This window comes from Diorhabda carinulata, chromosome X (genome assembly GCF_026250575.1).
Source record: "Diorhabda carinulata isolate Delta chromosome X, icDioCari1.1, whole genome shotgun sequence".
Lineage (NCBI taxonomy): Eukaryota > Metazoa > Arthropoda > Insecta > Coleoptera > Chrysomelidae > Diorhabda > Diorhabda carinulata.
Window position 1 is genome coordinate 15,568,698 of NC_079472.1, and position 26,398 is coordinate 15,595,095.

General features: G+C 32.1%; 1 protein-coding gene and 1 long non-coding RNA gene across 2 annotated transcripts; one reads left to right on the forward strand and one right to left on the reverse strand.

Annotated features, from left to right (window-relative positions):
• Positions 1–1,375: 1,375 nt before the first annotated feature.
• On the reverse strand, positions 1,376–26,376 carry LOC130902286 (uncharacterized). The gene is made up of 10 exons (XM_057814275.1): positions 26,178–26,376; positions 18,123–18,372; positions 17,097–17,230; positions 16,889–17,038; positions 15,335–15,490; positions 10,800–10,928; positions 6,786–7,035; positions 2,544–2,677; positions 2,331–2,480; positions 1,376–1,627 (listed from the first exon to the last, which is right to left on the reverse strand). The coding sequence occupies exons 1-10, from the start codon at positions 26,242–26,244 to the stop codon at positions 1,476–1,478; spliced, it is 1,572 nt and encodes a 523-aa protein (XP_057670258.1). The 5' UTR covers positions 26,245–26,376; the 3' UTR covers positions 1,376–1,475.
• LOC130901124 (uncharacterized) lies at positions 24,376–25,053 on the forward strand. Its single transcript, XR_009060249.1, has 3 exons — positions 24,376–24,529; positions 24,634–24,740; positions 24,801–25,053. It is a non-coding gene; the product is annotated as an uncharacterized LOC130901124 (long non-coding RNA).
• Positions 26,377–26,398: the final 22 nt, after the last annotated feature.

Here is a 26,398-nt window from a genome sequence, read left to right on the forward strand (position 1 = left end):
CGGACAATAACAAGCAAATATCTATTTGAACTATTCGAAATATTTTCAAATTATAATAGCAAAAAACAGAGGAAGTTATTTAATTTCGTTACCTTTCCCCCCCAAAATATATGGTTTATCAAAGCTGCACAAGCCCTACAAATAAAAATGAAAATGAAAAATATATTGATAGTAAAATGGGACAAAATTAAAAACTATAAAGAAATACCTCGAAACGAATTTATAAAAACTATACAACAACATATTTCAAATATAGGTGCTTCCATTTCAAGTGTTATAGCACAATTAGTAATGAAAGATTTCAAGGAAACTGTCCTTAGCAAACTTCCATTACTGCCGTAACAAAGAATCAAATTAAAAACTTAAGTAAAAAATTCAATTCAGGTCTGCCTATCGAGTAAGACTTGCAAATACTCCAGTTGAACTTATGTTGGACATTGAAACAGAGTCAGATCAAGAACTAAGCCAGGGATGGGGAAACTACGGCCCGTGGGCCATCTCCGGCCCGCAAAGCGTTGAAATCCGGCCCGCGACCAGCAAACAAAAATTAAGTACAATTTTCTTTTTACCAGAAATTGCATTCTCATGAATTGGCAGTAAAGGCAGTACACGTCGGGCATAAAACCCGTAAGTCTGACTGTCGTCGAACGCACTACCCATTTGAGCCAACTATTTTCGAACACCAGCAAATTGGAGTTTCATAATCTCGGACCCAATACCCAAATATAGTTTCCCACGCCCAGAAAATAATGGCTATGTTTGGTACAAGCTGTTTGTGCGAACAAACGTTTTCAATAATGAAAAAATTGTCTTCGTTATAGGCTTCCAGATGACCTCCTTTTTCATTGTTAAAAATTTCAGCATCACAAATTTTTCGGCTTATGATGAAGTCATGTAGAAACGAAAACAGTTCCACATGTCACATGTTCCCACAAAGACCAGACCCACAATTAGTATTTCAGAAAAATTATAATAATATTTTTATTTTAGTAAATAATTTAATGCCTCAACTTGGCCCGCCATATATTTCGTTAGCAAAAATTGGCACGCGAGGAAAAAAGTTTCCCCATCCCTGACCTAAGCTGTCAAAGTTTCTGATCAAGTCAAATTGTTCTCTACTGAATTGAGTCGAGCATGTTCCAAATGTTGGAGCAATGAACCACGTTACTATACCAGAATCCATTGTTCCCAACATCAACACCCAACAATATTTTATGTCCAGACAACACCATATAACGAGCCGCAGTACCAGACTTTTTTGTAAAAACAGCAGCTTAGGTCTTGGTTACATTCAAATTGCTTCCACCCCATTCGGGTATGTTTCCGAGATCGGTATTGATTGTGGTGTTGTATGTATAAAAAAAAACATATAATATTATTCTATTACAAATTTATTAAAAAGAAATATCATTTTACAACATTAAAAAAATTAGAAAAGACTAGTAACGCCCCACCAAATAAGTATACGATATAGTTTATTCTGGCAACCAAGCTGATGCGGGTACCGTCGCCAAAATACGATCCATTTCTTTCCTGGCGTACACCTCTGCGTATTGGATGAACAAAGGATTGATAGCGTCCAAAACTTGTCGAGGATTTTCGTTGAAGAAATTCGATATAAGATCGGCTGTAAAAAATGAAATTTAATGCACAAATATTCAAATAGCTATATGAATTTGTCACTAACATGTTGTCCATCCTCTCTATCTTGCGAAATCGTTTTGAAAAAAATTAGGTGTCACACCAAAGTGAAAAATATACTATAAAATCGTATTGCAAATTTTGCGTATTTTTATCTAAATTAAAGTCCATCGTAAAAGAACGTGATGATATACAAACACGTTCGTTACAACGATATCACAACATATCGATTATTTTTTGTAATTATTGTATATTTACACTAAATTATAATAACACATTTAGATAGTATGACATTTTTATAATTAGAATATTGCATTAAGTTTGTCTATCAGAAGGTCGATTAAGCAATTATATGTCATTTTTCGTAGTAATTATAAACACCATACCATTAAATAACCTCACATTTAATATTTAGAAAATCGACATAAATACACAGATTATTTATTACAAATCACATTACTAAACATATTAATTATTGTTTTCTAGCTTACTGTTAAATTCTTTTAAAATACATCAACTAAATTTCACAAAATTATCAAAAACGAAGCGAGAGAAAATATTAATTTTTCTGTATCCTTCACTGAACTTTTATTTTGACAAAAAAACATGTTATGTGCTGATGAGACCAACAAATTGAAACAATGTTTGAAAAATTAAGCATTTTCGCTAGTTAAGGTATTATAATTTACCTGCGTATTGAAGCTCTTTGTCTTTGGACGTAAGTTTAACGTATCCATCACCAATTCTCACTTTCAACGCCAACTTGTTGACCTTGAAATAATCAACTCCGTCTTTAGTGTACATCTTCAAACTACCTTTGATTTGTGCTTTAGTATCAGCTGAAATATTAATACGCAATGTTGTTAACAAGTTTACGAATAATTCATTCCAGAATGACTTACTGAAATTTCCTTGAAAGTGTCCTCTGCTTTCCAAAGGAATAACAAGCAGTTGTCCTTTTACATCGTAATCCATTTCGGCGTACATCCACGGTATTGTCAATTTTATTTCGCCATAGTGTTTTATTGGATCAGCTCTAAAATTAATAATAAAAATTTGATCACTCCAAATATAAATAAATCTTCATTTAAATCTAAATATGTATGGGTGATTCCGTTCTAACTGTGATTTTTTGTATTCAAAATTTCAAGATTTTAAAATTTAACTTTTCTAACTTTTTTATGCATATTATTCATCTATTTTACTGTAAAAATAAAACTCTAAGAGGAATTTACTACAACTTCAAAGTATCACGAGCAAGACACAAATGTCGGATTTTGTGTTCCACGGTACTGACTCATTTATCCACGGTACTGACATGGTAACTTAAGATATTAAACAACAAGTGCATCAATTTTCCTCAGTTTGATCATAAACATTAGAATTTATAAGGTAATTAGTTTAAATCATTTGTTACGACAAAAAAAATTAATAATTTATCGGTAAATTCTAGGAATGGACATGACACGGTACTGACATTCAAGTGATGTAGTATAAGTTTTCTTTAAGTGGCAAGTTATATTGTATAAAAATAATGTTTAAATATCTTAAGAATTATTCAATTAACACAAAATTTTTATTAATTGATTATTAATTAATGACTAGTACAAAAAAACAATACAGGACATTGAATATCACAGTTAGAACGGAATCACCCGTATATTAATATTATGGAACTAAAAACTTGGTTCGTGATTTCGATTCTCAATAAAATATATAGTGTGTTTTGAAATTTGAGCTATCAAAGCATGCTTTAAAACAGGGGTATCCAAACTACGGCCCGAGGGCCACATCCGGCCCGCGGACAGATTTTGTCCGGCCCGCGGAGAACTAGCATACTTGAAAATTCCTTTTAGAGAACATATTTTTTATAGCGAATTGAATTTAGTTTACTGAAGTATTCTAATTTTATGTTGAATAATTATTAATATGACATCTACATTGATACGGTCATGGAGTAGTTTGGTGACCCCTGCTTTAGTACATCAGTTTATTTCTCAATGCAGAGTCACTTATACGCGGGTTTTCTGCAAATTGTAAGATGCTACGACATAAGAAGGACAAGAGCTGGCAGCACTGTAATTTTAAATATCGTCATCTGTAAGTAGTGAGCTCAGACTGCAGTTGAGTTGCTGCTTTCACAAAGTAAATGGAGGTGCATACTATTTGCCATTCAAAATCATAATCTATTATGATTTGGTCGTTGTAAATAAATAATAAAGTTTCGAACAGCTGGTGGTATAAGTCTTTACAAGCAATTGTGTTTCAATGGTATGACGAATTTAAAAGACGAAGGATGTGGCTTGGAGATAAGGCGTAAACAAAGTTATTCGTTGTCACATACTTTAAACGATTTCAAAATTACTGAGCAAGTAATAATAGCACGGGAAAAATAAGTAGAGCCCATTTTATGATATTTCTGGCGAAAATGCAAAAGTTTTAAGGCTCTCAATATTCGAAAATGCATCGTCACACAATGCGCAGTAAACACTTGAATTTTTAGATACATATAATGCACCCTATTCGCCCGATTTGGACTTGTGTGATTTCTGGTTATTCTTCAGCTTTAACAAATATTCACGTGGTGGACGGTTTACGATAAAGGTTGAGAAAGACAACGCAATTCATCAATTTTTTGAAAGTATTACAAAAAATGACTGGATTCAAGTTGTGATTATTTTTAAAATTAAATAAAAACACTTTCCTGAAACGGATTGTAGTTTTTTTATATCTCAAAATTTTGTATTATCATCTTGACAAAATATTTTAAATCAATAACAAAAAAAAATTGGATAATTATTACAAATATTTACTTTCAAACTATATTGGTGATTTGATGATGATGTTTGTTTAGTTTTAATATATTTAATATTTATCTTTATACATATAATGAAGTTAAAGTAAAAAATTGCTCGTTTCGACTAGTATTTAATTGAGTGAAGAGGGACAACTCGTACAATTTGGTAGCTAAAAGCAGGACGCAATCGATTTCAGGATTGTAAATCATCTTTTTTTTTTTGGATATTTCGTTATATAGATCTGTACCCGACTTACAAATCATCAGTACAATTGTAATTAAGATAAAAGAAAAGATTATTATTATCATAATTTTTTTAAGTAAACACTTGTCTATTTAATCAAGAATTATGTTACAAATATTTTAGAAACGATTATATATATATTACGTATTTGATATTATCAATACTTATCAAAATTCAGTAAAAAAAAATGTTTAACGATTGAATTATAACAAAAAATTGTATGTATATATATGAAAAATTGTCAGATGCCTAATTTTTCGCCCGGGCTGGCAATTATTTTTATTATTTTTTCAAAAACATCAAACATAGTTTGGTAATTTTATATTTTCGTGGTCCCCTCGTTTTTTGGCTCTATAAAATCGAAAAATCATCCGATTTCGATGAACTTTTTTTTAAAATCTTCGTGTTTACGGCAGATTTACGAAAAAAAATATGGGAAATATCTCACCTGGATATTTCATATAGTTTTATGACTTTAAATGTAATCATAAACGTACTTTTTCGCATAGAATCGTTCATAACTTTCTTACAAAGCATCAAATGCAATTCATATATTTTTTTTGTTAATCTACACGAACATTTTGGAAAAAAAACATTGAAAAATGTTTGTTTATTCATTTTTTATCTCTAACAATAAGATACCATTTTTCTAATAGTGAAAATTTTCGATTTTTCAAAGTTAACTTTCAATATTGTACACTTGATTACAATAAGTGATTTTAAGAATGTTTTTGTTTTAAGAGAAATTTTTATTCTTTTTATTTATAAAAACATGATAAATCAACGTTTTCGTATAATTTTTTTTTCAATTTATTCCTTTTTTGTGTAGATTATGAAACAACTTCATTTGAATATTTTGAAAAAAGTTATCAACAATTATACGTGAATGAGTGCATTTTCATGGACATTTAAAGCCCTGAAACTAATATAAGTTTTCATTTTTTCATTCCCATAATATTTTTCGTAAATTCGACAAAGATTTGAAAAAAAAAATCATCGAAATCGGATGATTTTTCGATTCTCTAGATCCAAAATACGAGGGGACCGCGAAAGTATAAAATTACCCAGCCAAACACATATAGTAGAATCAGCAATTAAGATGCTACTGCAAATCGAGAAAAAAAGAGAAAACGTTTATCAAAATTTTATAAATATAATAATTCTAATAAATATAATATTAATATCATTTAATGTAGGGTGTTTTTTTTAATAAATAAGATACACGTTTTATAACATGAATTACTATCAACCAAGGGTAGTCATCGATATCTTTTTAGTCTGAAAAGCTGCTGTCATCATTGACACGGATTATAAATCACTCAGTAATTAATCACAGACAAGGTCTTACGTTCACTTGGGTTAGATGATATTCCACTTCCCGTTTTTCTGCCAATTTCATCAAAAAAGTACTCGATATAAACATAAACAGTTTTTATATCCAGTATCTAGTGAATTACCAGAAACCATTGGCTAGACTTTTGAATTCAAAAACAGATAAAAACGTACACAAAGTAGATAAACCTGTTAAAACAAGCGATTGCTTATTCGAGTACATAGTCGTACGGGTCCTTGCAAAACATTTCAACACACTATTTATAAATTCAAAAGTCAAAATAGTTACTAGAGTTGAATTTTGGGTATATATCTATGGATCTGGGATAAAAGTTCATTGAAAACCAGTAATTCACTTCGTTTTACAAAAGCTTGGCAGTCAAAGTCATTGATTTATTCGAATGTGAAGACATAGTACTTCATTCCAAGGACAACAACTGTAAAATCGGAAATTTGCTTGGAGTACTTAAACATTTTGGTATACGAAGATGTGCGATGAAAGTGATTTGTAAAATTTGCCACTAATTGCTTTTGATTCGCTAGTTTTTGCTTCTCTAAAGTTTTGTCCACACCATCATTTTAATACCACCCCTGACATCAGAAATTGTACAGAGCAGATGTTGTTTCAAAAAAATCGTTCCAGAAATTTTTTATTATCATTTTTGACAACACATTAGAATCATTAATAATATATTTAGTGATAAATATTTGACGTTGTTTGAAAATTTCGAATCATAGTTTTAAATTTTCTTATTGAAATAATAAACTTACTTCAAATAATCAATAATAGTTGTACTGAGGCCTGTCACCACGGCGTTACGACAAACAGCATCTATTTTTATCAAATTTTCGACACTGCTATTCACAGCGAAAGCATCTACTTTGTAAGGATCCATTGAGGGTACGTTTAATTCAGGTATACCTTCCAAAAAGAAGGGTTTGGTAGCTAAAAAACCTTCCAGAATACATTTTTCGTAATCCGGATCTGATTTTACACAGCTGTATTTTTGGAGGTAATCCGCTATAACAAAAAATAAGAAAGGATATAATACTGATATGTAATACCTTTAAAATTGATTTAAAGAATGTTTTTTCTTTACAAAGAGCTTCTTGAAATAACAATAAATCTAAACAACTGCATTTAAGGTTTATTTTGACGATGAAAAGTCCGCTGTGTGATGCATAGAAGTCACATCATATTTTTGAAGTTTTTCCTTGAAGTTCTGTGCAGATTCCCATTCCTTTCGTTTCTGTTTTCGAACTTCATGTTGTATCATTATGTTTTAATCGTAAAAACTCCAGAGATAAACGGAAAGTTGTCAATAGAATTGTTTTGTTCATTATAATGAGGACTTGTTGACCGATGTTACAAGTAAACAAAGTTCTATAATTTCAGAACCTGATAAATACCAAAAACTCATGAATTATGTATTTATTCAACAGAATACAAAAAAAATAGAATAACAAATGATACATAAATGGTATAAATGCTTGTTTCAAAATTCCAAGAACCCCAGTGCGCAAAAAAAAGATCTACCTACATTTTGTTTGATGTTGATTACATGTATTTTTCGCAATTTGTACTAGTGACGCTAGAGTTCAAGTATACTCAATAATGTGATACTATTAACTGAGGAAAAGACTTCAAATGGTTTCTTTGATGATACTGAAAAATTAGAAAATTCCCCCATTCTAGAATTATTTGCACCCTCCTCGTATATCCTAGGTTGAAAATCATATTAGTGCGTTCGGAGTGCATAAGGACCAAACACTTCAACTTGATACTCTTTCGAATGGAATGAGAACCTTATTCATGTAAAGTAAAGGATATTTCAGGTTTGGCTCTGATGAAGAAAAAATTTCCTCCGTAAGGCTGGAGTTTTTGTTTATTTGGGTGAGCGGGTAGCGTGTACATCTGCACCTGTCGTCGATAATTTGGCTAAATTAAATCATAATTACGTTTCTAAGAAGGGGAGAAGGCTTCATCGTGTGTGACATAAATCTAAATCAATTGTTACGAATTTAACAGACTTCGACCGTTGCTAAATATTTTGAGCCGCGTTGAGTGAAAATCGCGTTTTTTTTCTTAGATTTTCAACTTACATAAAAGGTTGGCACTATGAAATATAAACAGATGTCGTTAATGATATTTTAAACACTGACCTTTAATGAAAGAATAGAATTTAACTAAGAAATCATGTCAATAAAAACATCGATGATTTCAAGATAGTTATATCATCTTCGACCGAGTAAAGAGCTATTATGTAATTAGAAATAAATGGAGGTCAGATTTATTAGTTACATAATATTTAACTACGGAGAAACTAGACATAAAGTTCAACAAACTTGAAGAATTAACCAATTTTTGTTCATTTTCCAACGTTATACTTTCTGCATTCGTTATTATTACCTTAAATGATTTTTTCGGTATCAAATCATTTATTTAGTTCAACGTATAATGTGGTTAAGATAATTTCGAGTATAAAATAAAGAAAAAATACGCAATCATATTTTAATCAGTAATTTAATTCGAGGAAAAGGTGGTTGTAGATTTGCCATTCGCGTGAATTACTCGAACAAACAATAAACTTGTAAGTGCTAAGTAAACGTTTTCACATAAAATGAAAATTTATCTATTCCTATACAATAATTGAATGAAATAATAATTTCAGTGAAATGATTTAACTATGATAAATAATTATAAATTAGTATCGCCACACCTTGAAAATATGTTATCAGTCGCCTGTATAAGATAAATATCGAATTGAAAGTCTTGTTGATTAGGAATTTTTTTAGATAATGCTGGATGTAATAATATTCTTCTCGATGAACAAATTCCACAAATAATTCGTATACCAATACACCCGTTTATGTATTAGCTTAAGTCGCAAGTTCCCTAACTACGTTTTTTTCTTGATCAATATTTTGATACAATTAGATACAATTTAGAAGTCTAAAACATAAAAACTCGCAATTCCAGCTCATATTTTGTTTAAAACTAATTTAAAACTAACCTCAGAGGCTATATTCATAAGTAAGAAAGATCTGTATCCCACGAATGTCTGATTAAAAAAGTAGTTTTAGTTTGCGGACATTTTATCCATATTTCGATATTAAGAATCAATTTTTTGGCCCGTAGACCCTTAGATGCATCGTTTGCTACGTAGTCTGTATTGTAAGAGGTATAATCTGTGCTCTTTAGAACTTTTCGATTTTGATTACGATCTTCGACAATTAGGTACGAGGATGTATTGATATCTAGTTGGCCTAGACCAGTTCCATACATAAACAAAATATTGCGTTACCATAGCAACGAACAATAACTTATTAGAAGTGCCAGTGTAAAGTTAGACGTCAAAAAAGTAAACCAGAGTTACGCAATAAATTAAAAGAAAAAAAAATGTGTACCACCTGTATTTAAAAGGATTAAGAGGTAAACAGATTTACGAAGATATGCTTAGTACCCTTGGTGATCAATATCCTTCGTATGCGACCGTGAAAAATTGATGATGACCGATCGGAAAGGCCAGTTTCTGTGTCAGTTCCCGAAAATATCGATGCAGTTCATGACATGATTTTATTAGACCATCGAATTGGGCTAAAACGGATCTGATCTGAAGCACTGAATATTCCATATTCCAAATGTTTGAATGTTGACCATAAGCGTGCAAGGGTGCTCGATTTGAAAACGATGTAGACTTCTTAAGCCGAATTGTTACTATGGATGACACTTGGGTACATTTCTACGATCCAGGAACAAAGCAACAATCGATGGAATGGCGACACTCTGGTTCTCCAAAACCTCGAAGAAGTTTCGTGTCCAAAAATCTGCTGAAAAAGCTCTTGCTTCAGTTTTTTGGGATTGCCATGGAATAATCATGATTGATTTTTTGGATAAGGGTAAAACAATAACTGGATATTACTATTCGACATTACTGACCACTCTACGAGAAAAAGTTAAAGAGAAAAAACGCCTAAAGCTATCTAAAGGTGTTTTGTTTTTGCAGAACAACGCCCTGCACACAAATCTCATGTTGCCATGCAAAAAATTTAGGTTTGAATTACTAGAACGCCTTATTCACCAGATTTGACTCTGTCCGACTATCAACTCTTTCCTTAACTGAAAAAAAGTTTGAAAGGTCGTAAATTCTCCTACTCCAACGAGGAGGTAATAGAAACTGTGGAGGTCTGGTTTACAGAGCAAAACGAAACATTTTTTTTAAAGGTCGTTGCAGGTTCTCTGTAATAAATGTTTCCAATTAAGAGGAGAATATGTTGAGTAATAAAATATTTTGACATTAAAATTTGGTTTCGTTCTATAGTAGGCTAAGAATTTTTCAATAAATCCTTGTACATTGAGGACGAAACAAATTGTATGATCCCGTAGGGCAGTTTTCGGATCTGAAAGGAGAGGAAATCGATAAATCAAAGGTGTAAAAATATTTTAATGTGAAAACTAGTTGCATACTTATTTTCCTACAGTATACGCAGATAAAAATCAACATTTGCCTCATTTAAATCTGAATAGTCTTCAGATTTCATCGGTAGTATTTTCGCTTAGATACAGAATTAAAATTTCGATATAAATTCTGAAACTAAAGCATGAAGTATCGTAAAAGAAAGAAAATGAAAGAATTGCGACTATGACATCTTAAATAATTAAAGTTTGACATACTATCTATCTAAATGTTGAGTTTATAATCGTTTATTTGAATAAATACGTTATTAATTAAATGCACTTAAAAATGTCGATATTATTTTAAATAAATATAATGAAGGACTTACGTAATTGTAAACTTTTACCAAACGTCAACTGAAATAATAAGGAACTTAAAGAAAATAACACCGTCAAAGTATTCATTATTTTCGATGCACTACTCAACTTCTTTCCGTTTTCATAAACAACCGTATAGCGTTTTTATTGATATTTATAGCGTCTGTTAGATTTTTACATTTCCTTCAACTACCTCTCCACTTATTTTATTAGGTAACGAGCTTATATTTAAATACTGCACTTTTTAATTATTCGTAATATTACTATATACGTTATATGCATTTGATTTTAATTTTTAAGTGACCATGAAACTTACAGAGCGATTGTAAAATATGAAAACGTAGTAAGTATCTCGAAAAATACAATACATGTTGTCTAGATCACACAATATTTTTTTTTTCTAATTTTCATCCCTACAAAAAAAATTTCGTCTTTAAAGAATGAAGATAAACTCTAGCTGAAGACGAAGCTTCTTTTCTTACTTGAAAGATTGTGAAAAGTATCGAATAATCCCGACTCCAAAATTGATATACTCGGGAGAATTTTTAAGAAGCGCGCTTAAACACCAACTCTCGCGAAAAAAGTAGAGAATTTCACTAATTAGTAGTTCTGGCAACATATCAATTATCCGTGAAAAACACGTGCTTCCGAAAGTGTCCAAATAACAAACTGATTATTTCAGCCGTCTCATTATTTATCTCTTTCTTTTAATGCTTATCCATTAATGGATGTTCGCGACCACATTTTTCACGGCTTCTCTATCTCTAGCGGTATGGATCAATGTCTGAATATCTTGTATACCCGTCCACTGCCTCACGTTCCGCAACCATGACATCCTCTTCCGTCCCAATCCTCTCTTACCTTCAATCTTGCCCTCGACTATCAGCTGAAGGAATTGATATTTATGGCCTCGCATTATATGGCAATCTTTCGTTTCTTCACGATGTTAAAGAGTTCACGGTCTTTATTGTTACGTCTGAGAATGTCCTCATTCCTCACTTTGGCAGTCCATGGTATCTTCAGGATTCTACGATATACCCATATTTCGAATGCCTCTAATTTCTTGATGTTTTTTACCTTAAGGGTCCAACTCTCTATCCCGTAAAGAAGCACTGACCAAACGTAGCACCGCACAAGTCTCAGTCTAAGATCAAGATCAAAGTCGGTACATGTAAATACATTTTTAAATTTTATGAATGTACTTCGATCTTGTTCAATTCGGCATTTTATTTCACCGTCCGACGACCATTCTTCATAGAGCCATAGGCTTTCCATTATATGTTACTCTAGATTTTCTAGCAAAAACCTGGAGACGGAACAATTATTTCCATATTGTACTATGAGGCATATTTTTTAAGTAACTACCGTTTTGAAATTAAAAAAAGAAGTGCAAAGATATCGCAATAATTTATCTTAATCTATCTTAATCTACTTTTCTACCTAATTTCAGTGAATATTGAGGCACAAATTCTGCCGCCTGACTTGTTAACCACCGTATCACAACTGTTTTGACTTCGTTATCGACGCTGACCGCTCAGGTGTTTCTTCAAGTGCAGGAACAAATGGTAGTCGCTGGGCGCCAGATCAGGGCTGTAGGGAGGATGATCTAGAGTTTCCCATTGAAAAGATTTGATGAAAGCTTTGGTCCGATTAGCTACATGTGGACGGGCATTGTCATGCATCAAAACAATACCCTTACTCAACTTGCCACGTCTTTTGTTCTGGATTACACGACGCAGATTGTTCAATGTCTCACAATAAGACGCAGCATTGATTGTCTCACTACGAGGTCGAAACTCCACTAGCAATACTCCTTTTCTGTCCCAAAAAACTGTGCACATTATTTTCCGGGCAGATATTGTTTGCTTAAACTTCACTTTTTGGGGTGATAATGAATGTCGCTACTCCATAGATTGTTGTTTCGATTCTGGTGTGACGTAGGCCACCCATGTTTCGTCACCAGTAACAATTTGGTCTAAAAAATCTTCGCCTTTATTATGGTACCGCTCAAGGAAAGTCAATGCACTGACTAAACCTGGGGTTTTGTGCAAATCCGTCAACATTTTTTGAACCTGACGTGAACACAATTTCCGGTATTTCAAGTTCTCGGTCACAATGAGATTCAAAACACACATTTAGGAAAGTAGTCGCACAATGATGAAATTGTAAAGCGTCTGTTTCCTTACCATTCCATCACTCATAATGTTTTGTCCGCAAACTTCACTGATGTCACGATGAATTTCGATCGGTTTTACGCCTTTAGCACTAAGAAATCGTATAACAGACCGTACTTCAAAATCGGCGGAACTCACGATTGTCGCAGGCATCTTAAACAGAGTACACAATGAAGAATCAAACCGTAATGGCGTCAGTGCGTAGACAAGAGTTGTAGGTAACCAGCGCGCATGTGCGGAACGCGACCTTGGGGTTGCGGCAGCGGAATCGCAAAACGGTACTTACTTAAAACATTACTAGCTTTTAACCGCGGCTTCGCTCGCATCGAATCCATTAAATAAGTATCAGAAATCATTATAATAGAAAAGAACGAACTCTGTAGCTATATTAGAACCTGAAATATAGATCTTTGAATGTAGAAAAATTGCCAAAAACCTACAAAAATCCATAACTCCACATTGAATGTCCGCGCCTAGCTCCTCTCCAACTCAACCGATTTGAGTGTTCAAAAACTCAAAAGAAAGAAGGTGTTTCAGCTATTGTTATTAAACCAAAACGAAGTCTCTATCTTGAATAGAACCTGAGATATTGGGGATAGAACGTGTGTATGTGAAAAACTCTCATAAGTAATGTACAGGGGGAAATCGCATTTGAGTATAACTTGAGAATAGTGAAAATTATATGAAATCCGATGGTTGATCTGTGCATCAATATCTTTCATTGAAAAAAAAAATGAAGCAAATCGGTTGGGTAGAACGCCTGAACGGACTCGGAATGGAAATCATCAATTTTTTTAATATAGAAGATGCCTCGTATTTAGCGCATTGTACAAATGGGAGATGTTATAGATCATGTACTAAAACGAAAAAAAAAAATGGCCGAAAACTGAAAATTTAGGGCTAAAACTGGTCGTGAATCAAAGCAAACTACATGAATATCCTTATTATGATCATAAATGCTTAGAGAAATTCCACTTTGTTTTAATAGAAAGTGGTTTTAAACATAAAAAAATGACTAGAAAGTGGATGATGATGGAATCATGTCGTATAGTCGAACTTCGACAAGAATATAAACGAAGACTCAACAGAAATATAGTATATTGAAAGGAAATTTTGTTCTTTGTCCAAGGATAAAACGGTTTTGTATCGAATGCGTTGCCTTAGCTAGAAACTTTTCCCAATCTTGTGATGATTACCATGAAGACATGAGCGCGGTATTATTTGAAAAATGGTTCACCGATCAGCTCCTACCACATTCCACCAAATTCTTCTACTGTTACGTAAAACGCATCAAATCAATCGTAATACCAGTTTTTAAAAGATGAAATATCAATATTAAGAACGTACCAATGCACCAACTTTCATAATTACACTCTAAAACGTTTCCCTTCGGTCTCTGAAGACGATGTCTTGGTTATCGAAACGTTCATATCAGACAGTGTAATCGTGAGTGTTGGTGTAGTGCTAGAAATAAATAGTGTGTTCAATATGAATATCACCAACGATTCCAGAAATTCCAGCTAAATACAAATATTCCTGAAAAGACTTTCAGATTATAGACACGAAGTGTACAATTCGATAAATCGTTTGAATCAATTCTCCTCATGTTTATTAAATTCCAGTTGAATTGGTATGCATCGAGAAATAAATCCGATGACAACACTCTGTATATAAATAATAACAAATAAAAGTAAAACCTGAAATCCTTGACACTTTGTTTTTGTAAGTTTTTCTAGCCGAATTATATGCATTTTTAGAAAATAATCAAGTATAAAGTCTATATATTATCCAAGCTATTAAAAATAGCTCACGTCGATGTGAGATATCGTATACAGAGGATAAATTATTATAGATTCGTTTCAATGAATTTTTGAGTACTTACCTTTTTTATTAGAATCGAAATCGAGTAGTATCAAAATAAGAACGCAAAGGTACAGTATCAAACCGATGGAAATTCATTTATTGTGGTGACTTATGCTTCATTCTAAGAAGAAGTCTTGCGCCTAAATTGTCACAAATATTAAAACATCGCAATGTACAACGACAATTTTACCAGTGGCGTAGAACGTAGAAAGGAAATGACCCTTATCAGACTAATTTTTAACTTGAAATTTCAGAACTGAGTGGTATTTTATTAGTTTTGTCTTAAATTTTCACATAGGATCAGAATTTGTTTTGTACCACACATTAAACACACAATTATTCACAATATGATATAAAGTAGAACTGCTATTAGTTAGTTTTGAATTTTTTCGTAGGATTAAAATTATTTAATCATTATCATATCATTTTTATTTATTTACTTGTAATTAATAACATATAACATTTTTAAATCACACAAACAATGTTGTCATTATGGATTTTGTGGTTCTATTTTGATTCAGGAAGCCATTCGGAAACGGAAAGTGTACTTATCCATTGGTTGAAAATTTTTTTCATAAAATCTTGTGCGTATTCCAATACAACTGGGGACATCATGTTAAAGGCATCTCTAGGATTTTCGTTAAAAACACTTTCAATAGATTTCACTAAAAAAAAAAACAGTAAAAAAATATTTTCCAAGAAATTATCTAAAATTTAGTAAACAAAACCTATAAGATTAAATAGTTGGTGTCTTATCCTGAGGCATGTTTCGAGATTGTGAAAATAAGCCTCTGAAGACGGTAATTTGTTAATCGAAAAGTTCGTTGGACGAAGGAATTATGAGTATTGGGGTAGAGGTGTTATAAGTAGATTAGAATATTAATTTCAACTTGTATCTAGCGAAAATTACAACTCACCATACAAGGTGTGGATATTAAATAACAAAATCGAAGCTATAAAATATTTTTACTCACTAGCAACTAAAATATATATCATTCATACCCTCCATAAGTTAAATCTTGTTCCTTTTGATATAGATTTCACGTAAATAAACAAATATTATCGTACAAAAAGACTTTTAATCGAATATCGAATTACTGAATTTTGTTAAAAACCACGCGGCAGACAATTTTGGAGAAGAATCCATGACTGGTTCTTACATGAGAATTTCTGCAGTGTAAACAATCGTACACCCTATTAAACTCGAGTGATGTCTACCGTGTGGAGATACTTGGAATATTTGTCTGTAGGTTGTAGTGTTCGTAAAGACGTGTTTTGATAGCTGATTCCTTGCATTTCTCCAAAGGAAGAAGTCCCGGTGTTCATAGCTCACGTCTACCTTTCGAGTAGGTCCTGCAAAAACTGCTCTAGGTGGGATAATATTGGACAGCGTTTGCCGAGGTAAAACACAATTAGGTTAGCGAACTTTCTTCTGTGCTCTAAGCTGTCTCAAGTTTCGGGTTAACTCCGGATTATCCTATAAGTCGAATTGTTATCTTCTGTAACGAGTCGAGTATCGTCAAGGTATACTTGGGAGTCGACATCCGAATCTGCTAGCAATACTCCAAAGATGGATTAAAAGCTGTTGTAGAGTATATAGGTTTTTGGTCTTAATGAGGGTTCCAAGTTTTTGTTGACCCATTGCTCCTAATCTCAACAACCAACAAAAAAACTTACGATGATGATGATGATGCTGCTTCCTTGTTTAGATGCTTCCAATAATGTCTAGGTGGGTATTTCACGTGGAAGGGCGACCTAGACAGGAATCATCGTTTTAAAATTATTCAAGCTTCTCAAAAACTCGTGTACGCGATAAACATCAACTACCGTACAGTACATAAATTTCAATGTACAGATGCGATTGTTTCACTTTTTACGTGGAATTTCCTTCGTCTACTACAACAATTATAATTTTTTCGTCAAACAAAATAATTGCTATACTCATATGTGTACAATGTCGTAAAACATTACATTCCTATCATTATAAATTGCTGGAGTTTGTTATTTAATAAGCATACTTTGTATATCATCATAATTATTGACCAAAAATTCATTATATCTACCCATTTCTTCGGCATTCTTATTCGGTGTATCCAATCTGATGTTACCGTCACCTATGGACACTTTCGTAGCAATTTTAGAAATTTGGAAAAACTCTTTGCCATTTTTTTTCACTTTTTCTGCATTGCTTCTGAATAGCACCTGCACATCGGCTACAATAAATAATTTGATATGTACGGAAAGTGAAATAACTTGTAAAAGAGCGCATACTTATATTTCCGTTGAAATGTAACGGAACGTTGATAGGATTACTGAATAACTTCCCAGCTACATTGAGCTTCGTGTCGATATCTAATCGAGGAAGAGTGGCACTAATTTCTATTGAATTAGCTTCAAGATCCGCTCTAAAACATACGTTTCAAATTATTAAAAAATATACCATACGGTTAGTCACATAAATTAAGTCAGTAATGTTGTATAGTAGTTTTATCCTGCTTCAAAGAGATCGAAGTAAAAAATAACAAACGATTCTGCCGCTTTCAACGGTAAACTATTGTTAAAATAACTGATTTTACCTGTATTAGAATTATTTGAGAATAGATTATTGTAGTAGTAACTTTAACAAGCTTTACAAAAAGTTTTGACTTACTGCTTCGATCCATTTAGAGCTGGAAGACTACCCAGTCCAGTGAAATATATCTCAAATTGAGTTTCGCGCTGTTATAAAATTTTTGACTAAAAAAGGATTAACACCAACAAAAACAGAATGGAAGCTGTTTACGGTGATTTGTATCCATCATTTTCAACAATTGAAAATTGGTCAAGTTTTTTATAGTTGAAACCACACTCCATTAAAACACCACGAAGTTTCCCCAAGCATTTATTATCATTATCACGTACGTAGTTTTCTTTAAATCATTGGCTTTTATAAAATTTATTAATCTACCAGTTTTTGATTAACTTTAACATGTATTTATTTATGTAGAAACTTTCTAATGACTTTCGTTTTAAAGTAATATTTTATTTTATGCAAATAATCATTTCTTACTAATACGAACTAGTTAAATGCAATATTTTTGTCTCGGGAATGGATCATACTTTCTATAGTCGTTCAAGTAAAATTGCACGAAGTATTTCTTCATTTAGAAGACACCTGGTACATTAAAATATAGAGGCATATTTCTAAAATAATTAAATTTGCGACGTATAGAAGATATTCTTAACATAGGTAGTAAGTGGTCAAAATACATATTTTTTTTAATTATATACATTATAAAAATCGTAAATTTGACTTACTTTACACTATGGAAAATTATATCTCCCAATCCTTTGACTACCCCATCTTTAAAATCAACTTTGAACTGTCCCAATCCCATGACAGTTGCGTTTATCGAATAAAAAGGTACGACGTACGGATCAATCGATTCCACCCCTAATTCTGGCACACCCTTTACGTAATAGGGAGTAATTTTTTTGAATTCTTCCAATAAACATCTGTTGTAATCCGGATCTGATTTCTTACATATAAAGGCTTTTAGATAATTCGCTAAAATGTCAAAAAGATAAATCAATAAGAAAATATAATGAGAACTGAATAGGCGGTGCTTCATCGTCAAAAGTTGAGGACGTGAGTTTGAAAATTAACATTAGAAGAAGTGAAAACGATTGTTCAATTGACTTTCTGTAAGTGACGTAGAAAAAAACACTTTTTTCATGGGATACTTTTATGAAAAACCAACAATTATTATGATAAATGAATATCATCATTAGTTGATTGCTCCAAAAAATTTAAACGAAAAATTACTACAAAAATATCGACAACTAAAGTCATAAAAAAAATCTGGAATATTAGTTTAATATTATTTTGATAGTATTGCGTTGAGCGAGGCCACAGATCGGAGTTTTGTCTCCAATCTCTTGGTCTCTGGTCGTTGGTGACCTAATCGTAAACCTAAACAAGGCAGGCTTGTACTAACGACATGTTGTGACCTGCGTCACGCGGACTGATAGTACCAGTCTGATTGGCTGCCCATTCTCTCAACTTTTTCTTTTTATTACACAGTTTTTAGATACTCTTGAGCGGTGAAATGTCTAGGGACTACTTCGAATACCAAACTGCTCTGAAGGAAACAAAATAAAAAAGCTACCCGCATTTTAGTCATTCAGAAGGAGCTTTGTTTATACATGGGATCTTCACCGAAGATCCTCCAATGGATATAGACTTCGATAATTAACCTCTTCTCAAGTATGGAGTAACTAAAAATTAGAGTACAACTTGAGAGAATCCGGAGCATCGCGTGTTTGCAAGTGTGGATGTAAATAACTGGGGTGAATACAAAAAAATAATCTAATTAACATCTAAGACATATTTGTTATTTTTCACTTAGTTTAACCTTTCATTAGGCGCGCGGGTATTTCTAACGTATTTGGTCGCGTTGTATCTAGCAGATACATATATCAAATAAATTTTTTTTGTTATTATTATTTTTAATATATTAATACAGCAAATTTTATTTGGATACTTCTTTTCTCCACTTTTAATTTAACATTTTTGCAAGTGTGTATATAAAATGTGTGAAATTTTAATTAGGTTATCGCAAGAACTAGGTTTAAAGTTACATTATTTATTCAAAATATTTTACAAATTTATAAAATTAATCGGAGTAATCACCCTCTTCAATTTCTTTATTATAACATTTATTACAAATCATATTTGTATGGAGTTTTATACACAAATGAATTCCACATTTTTTACAATAATATGCAGACACTGACGTTTTCTTATTGGAGTTTACTCCTTAAGAATCGATTTGCATATATAAGGGGCCCGGTATGAGAAAAATGTGAGGAGTAAAATCTATCGATGAATGACCTCGTTACGTTTTTGGTGCGCATCCTATGATGAGCAACTTTCTAATTTGTCAGTGTCAACATACTTATATTGCTGTTTTTATTATAAATATCAATAATTAATATTGTTATTGTGAAGTTTTAATTTTTATCATTGTGTTCCGCTAAAGTGAACTGAAAGTATTTTCGAATAACTATGGCAGAAAGAGGTGTAGATGATATTGCCGGAACATCTAACAAACACGTGGTTGCAAGGTACGTTATAATTCATGTATTATATGTATGAGCGTGTGCAATTTGTATTTATTAAATATTTTAATAATTATAGATGTAGTTCATATAAATATATATTTGAAAATAACACATAAAATTAGATAATCAACCCAATATGAATTATCGAGCGCATCCACATAAAATAGAAAATTTCTAACCTAACCAAAAATTAATTTTTTTGTCGATGTCTACAAATTCTTCAACGTTATTATGATTTATTTTATAAATAATTTTCAAATATTCACAACTGTAGTCAATAATTCGATAATATTATCAGAAAAAGCGACAATATTTTTTCATTATAATAATGTTTTTATATAATTTTCTTCCGAAAAGTTATTTTTTAGCTTATTTAAATAATTTTCATGTACTATTTATTATTGTATGTAAAAGATTTAGTGACATAATTATCTTTTTATAACCATTTTTGTTAATTATTAAGATAATATTATATTTTAAATAAAAAATTAATTATAATAATTAAAAAAAAAATGTTTATAAAAACCTTTTTTTATCAATTTTCTTAAAGTCGGTTAAAATTTTTATAATTATGCATTATGCAATTTTTTTTATATTTTTTGTCTAGGAAAAAATCTAAACCTCCAAAAACTCCAGCCGAGAGACAGCGAGCTTACAGATTAAAAAAAAAATTAATGAAGGAAGCCCAAAATATTCTGGCAATCAATCAACCCTCAGGGTCCGTCGCACCCGTGATTGCTGCACAGTTGCCACCATCAGGTCCTGATATAGGACCCAGAATCATAGAGCACGAAGCAGTCATCGAAACTGTACCATCGAGGCCATCAATAAAACGAAAACCTCAAAAAAGAGTCAACGTTTCGAGTAAAAGTATATTATTTTTATTAATTAACAAATTTACCCTTTTGATACAGTATCAATCTTTTTTAAGTTAAATAAACTCTTTTTGCGTCTGGTTAGACTATCGAACTTAAAGAGTAAACTCCAGTCGTGCGTCGGAGCTGACACACACCATTTTTTTCTACATAGCATGGTTCGCATCGCTTTCTTTTACTTGGTACAGGTGTTGCCTCTTGAACTTCTTGTTGTGCTTCCAAGGTTTTTCAATTTTTGAGCAAATCTTTGGTTTGTCGTGGAAGACTTTTTATTTGGGCCCTCACTTTTAGTTGTTCGTCTAGCAAGGCTAGTCCTAATTTTTTCAAATATTCTCTTCTTGTGACAAACGTATTTTTGTTTTCAAGAAATATCACCCGCGAGTTGATTCCAGCTACGTTCAGTAAATGGTAAAAAATTACCATAGGCCACCTCTTAGTTGATCTAGCAACATTATAAGTAGCGCAAAGCTTGTCGACCTCATCAAAGCCGGATTTTGTGTTGTTATAAAATGATATTATTTCTGGCTTTTTTGAAGAATCTTCTTCCACTTCGTTCGACGCCACATGCAAACTGGAAATAAGGACTATGATTTTTCCTTTTTTCGGGACATATGAAACTGACGTTTCATTTTTTGTATATCAAAATAAACAAATAAACACTTAAAAATAATAAAATTTACGATTGAATAATTACAAAACGTCAAAATGAACGAGAACTTGTCCCAACTAAATCTGAATATAAATTGCCGCTTTTGATCGCGCTGTATCTAGCAGATACAAATCCGGCGGTCGAACGGGTTTAGGGTGGCCAGGGGCTGTAAAAGTGAAATCAGCCGATTGTATTTCTAGGAAAGGCTTCGAGATACATCTGCCGAGAACTACTGCAAATCTCAATTTTCTAGAGCTATTACATAAATAAATATTTAGCAAAAAGTTAGCCATGTATCTCGTAGATACACGCGCGACTAATGAAAAGTTAATTGCCTGCATTTTCGTTAAAATATTAGGAGTACCTCAGTTTAAAATAGTATTCACCGTATGTAAATTAACGTCGAGATTTTAATGGATTCTATTGTTATTCTAGGTATGTTTTGATAAATAATAGACAAATGAGGAAGTTAATATTATTAATATTCAACAAGTGTCCTTCACAAAACAGGTTATTACGACGAACTTCGTTATGATTTATTGATTTTAAACATTAAATTGGCCGAGTTTTTATATAAATAATTGCTAATTGTATCATATACTGTTCTAGGAAAAATCATTACAAATGAATACACAGTGGGGAAACCAGTTACGAAATAATATTTGACACGTTATTTTAGAAAATAATAGTCAATAACTAAACAAAATCGGTGAATAAAGTGGATTTTTATTTGCGGTTGTTTATGTGTTTTAATTTCTGTTGTTCGTTGCTTTTTTTAATGGAAAAATATTTTAATGCTAAGACTTAAATTACCGACTTAAATTTTTAATTTAGAACTATATAACATCCCTTCACTTTTCGGCAATTACAATCCGTGACGTGACTACTTTGATTGTCACTTTCATTCGGTAATTTTACGAGGAAGTCAAGTGATAAAGGAAAGTTCCACTTCCGCAATTATACTTGATGTAATACAAATTGCATTCAACACTAATAATACGACAAACTTCCCAACATGTCAACAAATGAACGAAGAAAAAATGACTTTAATTTTAGTAATTATAAAATAAAAATAGATATCAAACAGCTTCAGAACGGATTTCACGACTCCCTAAAATAAAAACTTGCATCAAAACCCCATTGATATTATTGTGATTACCAAAAAAAGACGGATACTACCAGTGTGAAAAGTCTGTTGTTGTTAAAAATTTCTAGAAATGATTTTTAGAAATATTAAAATGAATTTATCGTTATCGCGTTTTGGCTATAAATTTTTCTACTTTTTAACAAGTTAAATCTCTAGCTAAAAACACTAAAAATCGGATTGAGAGGGCTCCCTTGGAATAGCTCTTAAAACTTTGCCTCACTGAATTTACAATGGACATTGTAAATACTTGAATCAGAAAAGCGGTGTTAAATTAAGTTTTTTTTACATAAATTTTAATGTTTTTTAGTAGAATATTTCGTACATTTTCTTTCTGGAATGTCCCCATTCCTCATATTCCTAGAAAAACTTTTAATTGTCCTTCAGATAATTAAAGTTTTCACCACCCTTCTACAAGGTGTCCAGAAAGGGTATCGGGAATTTGTAAGTTCATGTAAACAAAAAATATTTATAAGCAATAAAAACTTTTATTGTTTTTTGATATCATATGAATTGGAAAATTATTTGGAAAAGATGATGGTATCCAAATGATGACCGTTACGTTGCTGGCACTCTTCAAAACGGGAACGAAGATTAGCGATAACACGTCGATACAAAGCTCTTGATATTGCTGCCATTTCTGACCTGATGTTTTCCTTCAATTGGATTAGGTTCGTTGGATTATTTTGAAAAAACTTACTTTTAAGGTATCCCCATACAAAATAGTCAAGCGGGCTAAGGTCGGAGCTTCTGGGAGGTCAGTTGATGTTAAACCTTCGCGAAATGACTTTATCAGGGAATAATTCATTCACAACTTCCATCGAGTCATTCGAGATATGGCAAGTGGCCCCATCTTGCTGGAACCACGTTCTTGAGTTGAAATCTGCAAACTCCCGCAACTCTGGGACCAAAAAATTTCGTAACATATCGCAGTAACTGTCACTATTCACATTGATTGCTCGGTCTCGTTGATCTTCATGAAAATAAGGACCAATAATTCCTTTAGTAGACATAGCCACCCAAACAACGACCTTTGGGATGTGCAGGGGTCGTTCATGCTTTCGTCACGAATTCTCGACTGCCCAGTACCGACAATTCTGCTTATTAACATGACCATTCAGGTGAAAATTTGCTTCGTCGCTGAACAGTATGTTTTCAAAGTTGTTAAATCGCTGCATCATTTCGTTCGCAAAATTCAGTCGATCAGCATAGTCCGTATTCTTCAAATCTTGAACCAATTGAATTTTATAGGCTTTTTAATGCAAATCATCCTTTAAAATCAAATGTAAGAACGATTTTTTGATGTTTAACGCTTGGCTTCGCTTTCGGATGGATAAAGATGGATTTCGACGAACCGACGCCTCAACTTCTTCAATTGTTTCTTCATCGCGAAATGAACGATGGCGACCATGTATTGAATTTTAACTGTCGCACCTGTATTCTCCAACATCCTGATCCATTTCCTAATGCTATCGTCACTTGGCGCGTGACGTGTACGATATTCCGCACGATACAGACGATGAACAGTCACTATTGAATCACCGTTACGATAATACGCTCGTACGCAAAATGCGCAAAGCGTCCCCGAGTACTGTTCCATCGTGACTAAAGCTCCACGAAAACAAATACCGGATACTCCTTGGACACCTTGTATAATAGGAAAAAGTCTAGGGAAGACAGTTCTGGCGATTTTACAGAACACCAGAACACCTCAACAATTTGAAAGCAGTATTAGTAGTATTTATAATATAAAAAAAAAACTAATATAAGTATAAAAAACCTTGTCGTTTATTTTTAGTACGTTCCCGAAGGTTTTAGAAATTATTTAAAATGGGTCAAGGATACTTATAATAACCCTGAAATAATTATAACTGAAAATGGGTTTGCTGATGATGGAACTGTAGAAGACACTGACAGAGTCACATTTATAAAGGTAAAAAATATGAATAAAGTTATAATAAAAGAAGTCGATAGAAAAATTAATATGTATTCCGAAGAAGCAGTTGTCTCTACACGTAATTTTATCTTTGATTTTAGGATTATTTAATGGCAGTTTGGAATTCAATAGATAAAGATAAGGTCAAAGTTACTGGTTATACATTCTGGAGTCTACTGGACAACTTCGAATGGAACAGTGGATACGAGTAAGATATTTAACACTAATTTATTTTTTATGTATTGATTTATTTTATATTTTTTTCTAGTCATCACTTTGGTCTTTACAAAGTAGATTTTACAAGCCCGAATAGAACTAGAACGCCAAAGAAATCTGCCGATTTTTATAGAGAAGTTATTGAACGTCATGGACTCAGCGAAGCACATAAAATTCATTTCATGCCAATTTTAACAGTTTTAAGCTTTATATATTTGTACCTTTAGAAGTATACACTGGTTGTAAGAAAAGAAAGTTATATTCTGTGTGTCTATAAAATAAAAAAATAATCTATCTATAATAAAGTGTTTATAATCTATATATATATCTTGATAGATTGTGACTAAAACTCCACAAAATGGCGCACGCCACGAACCCCTCCCCGCTCCCTTTCGTTGCTCCGTTTCGAATGTGGCGTGAAAACAAATACCCGATACTCTTTTTAGACACCTTGTATATCAAATATGATTCGGTGAAATTATAGAATCGTTCTGTATCTAAAATCTATCTACACTGTATATACAGGGGTCCTAAACGTAACTGCAAAGATAATAACATTTAAAAAAAAAGCGGCTAAATACCTCAAATTGAATAAGTACACAAAGGGATAACAATCATCCATTTATAAAATTTGTGTTACAAAAAGGATCTTCACAATCGTCTATTAACCAGCCTGGTTTATTGACTGAGAGTCGGAAATGTCCTTGTACCATTAAATGGAAGATTATTTTCCGCAATACATATGATAATTTAAATTATTTACTTATTTTTCGAATGTAAATTTATTGAAACAAACAAATTGATGAATTATGTAAAAATATATAGACGATTATAAAGAACATGCAATTTTTGTTTAACGGTTTGACTGTGTATCGAGATTTTCACCAAGACAAATGTGTCGGAATTTGATTCAGAAATAAAAAATACAGAAATTACAGAAAAGTAGCAGTTGCATTCTCTATGTTTTCAAGCTCCAAAATGTTTTGTTGGGTCCCTCAATACCAGGTTGAGTTTTGCTAAAAAAATATATCTGCCCGAAACCTTGAAAATGCCAATAACTCCAATTTTAATACTTTTTACAGGTTTTCAATTTATCTGGAAAAGAAGTCCTGCACGATTAAATTTATACATTTGTCTTTTAAAGAGATTTATCGATTTATCTGGCGATTAATCGATTCAAGTAACATTCAAATTGATTTGAATAAATAACTTTTTTGGGCCAAAACTAAAGACAATTCCAACTCATTAATTGTTTTAATTTGTTTCAATATATGTTACAAATCGTCTCCATTATTTTCAACTAGATTTCAATCAAAATAAATCTGATTATATAAAATATTCCTTATTACGTTATTTTTGTAATGTGTTTTAGTAACTTTATAATTTTCCAAAATATACAAGGATGGAAATATTAGCAAAATACACTTACGATATTGATATTTCGCTCCGCACACCAATTGACAAATAAACGCTACGAAAAAAATTAAATTTTTCATTTTGTTGCCGACGCCAAAAATTTAAAATTTGACACAACCCGATACTAGTAAATGCAAGTTTACAATCTTTCTTTTTATTGATTCATGTGGTTCTGCTGTTTATATAAATTCATCTAATTGTTGGTGGAGTTTGAAATAATTACCATATTTTAAA

Bases quoted from the DNA above. Each gene is read 5' to 3' on its own strand.
- LOC130902286 (XM_057814275.1), bottom strand. From the start codon at position 26,244: ATGAAAAATTTAATTTTTTTCGTAGCGTTTATTTGTCAATTGGTGTGC. The intron at 17,039-17,096 runs GTATGCGCTCTT...TATTTATTGTAG, and splicing joins ACATTTCAACGGAAATATAA to CCGATGTGCAGGTGCTATTC. The intron at 7,036-10,799 runs GTAAGTCCTTCA...TTTTTGTTATAG, and splicing joins TGGTAAAAGTTTACAATTAC to CGGATTACCTCCAAAAATAC.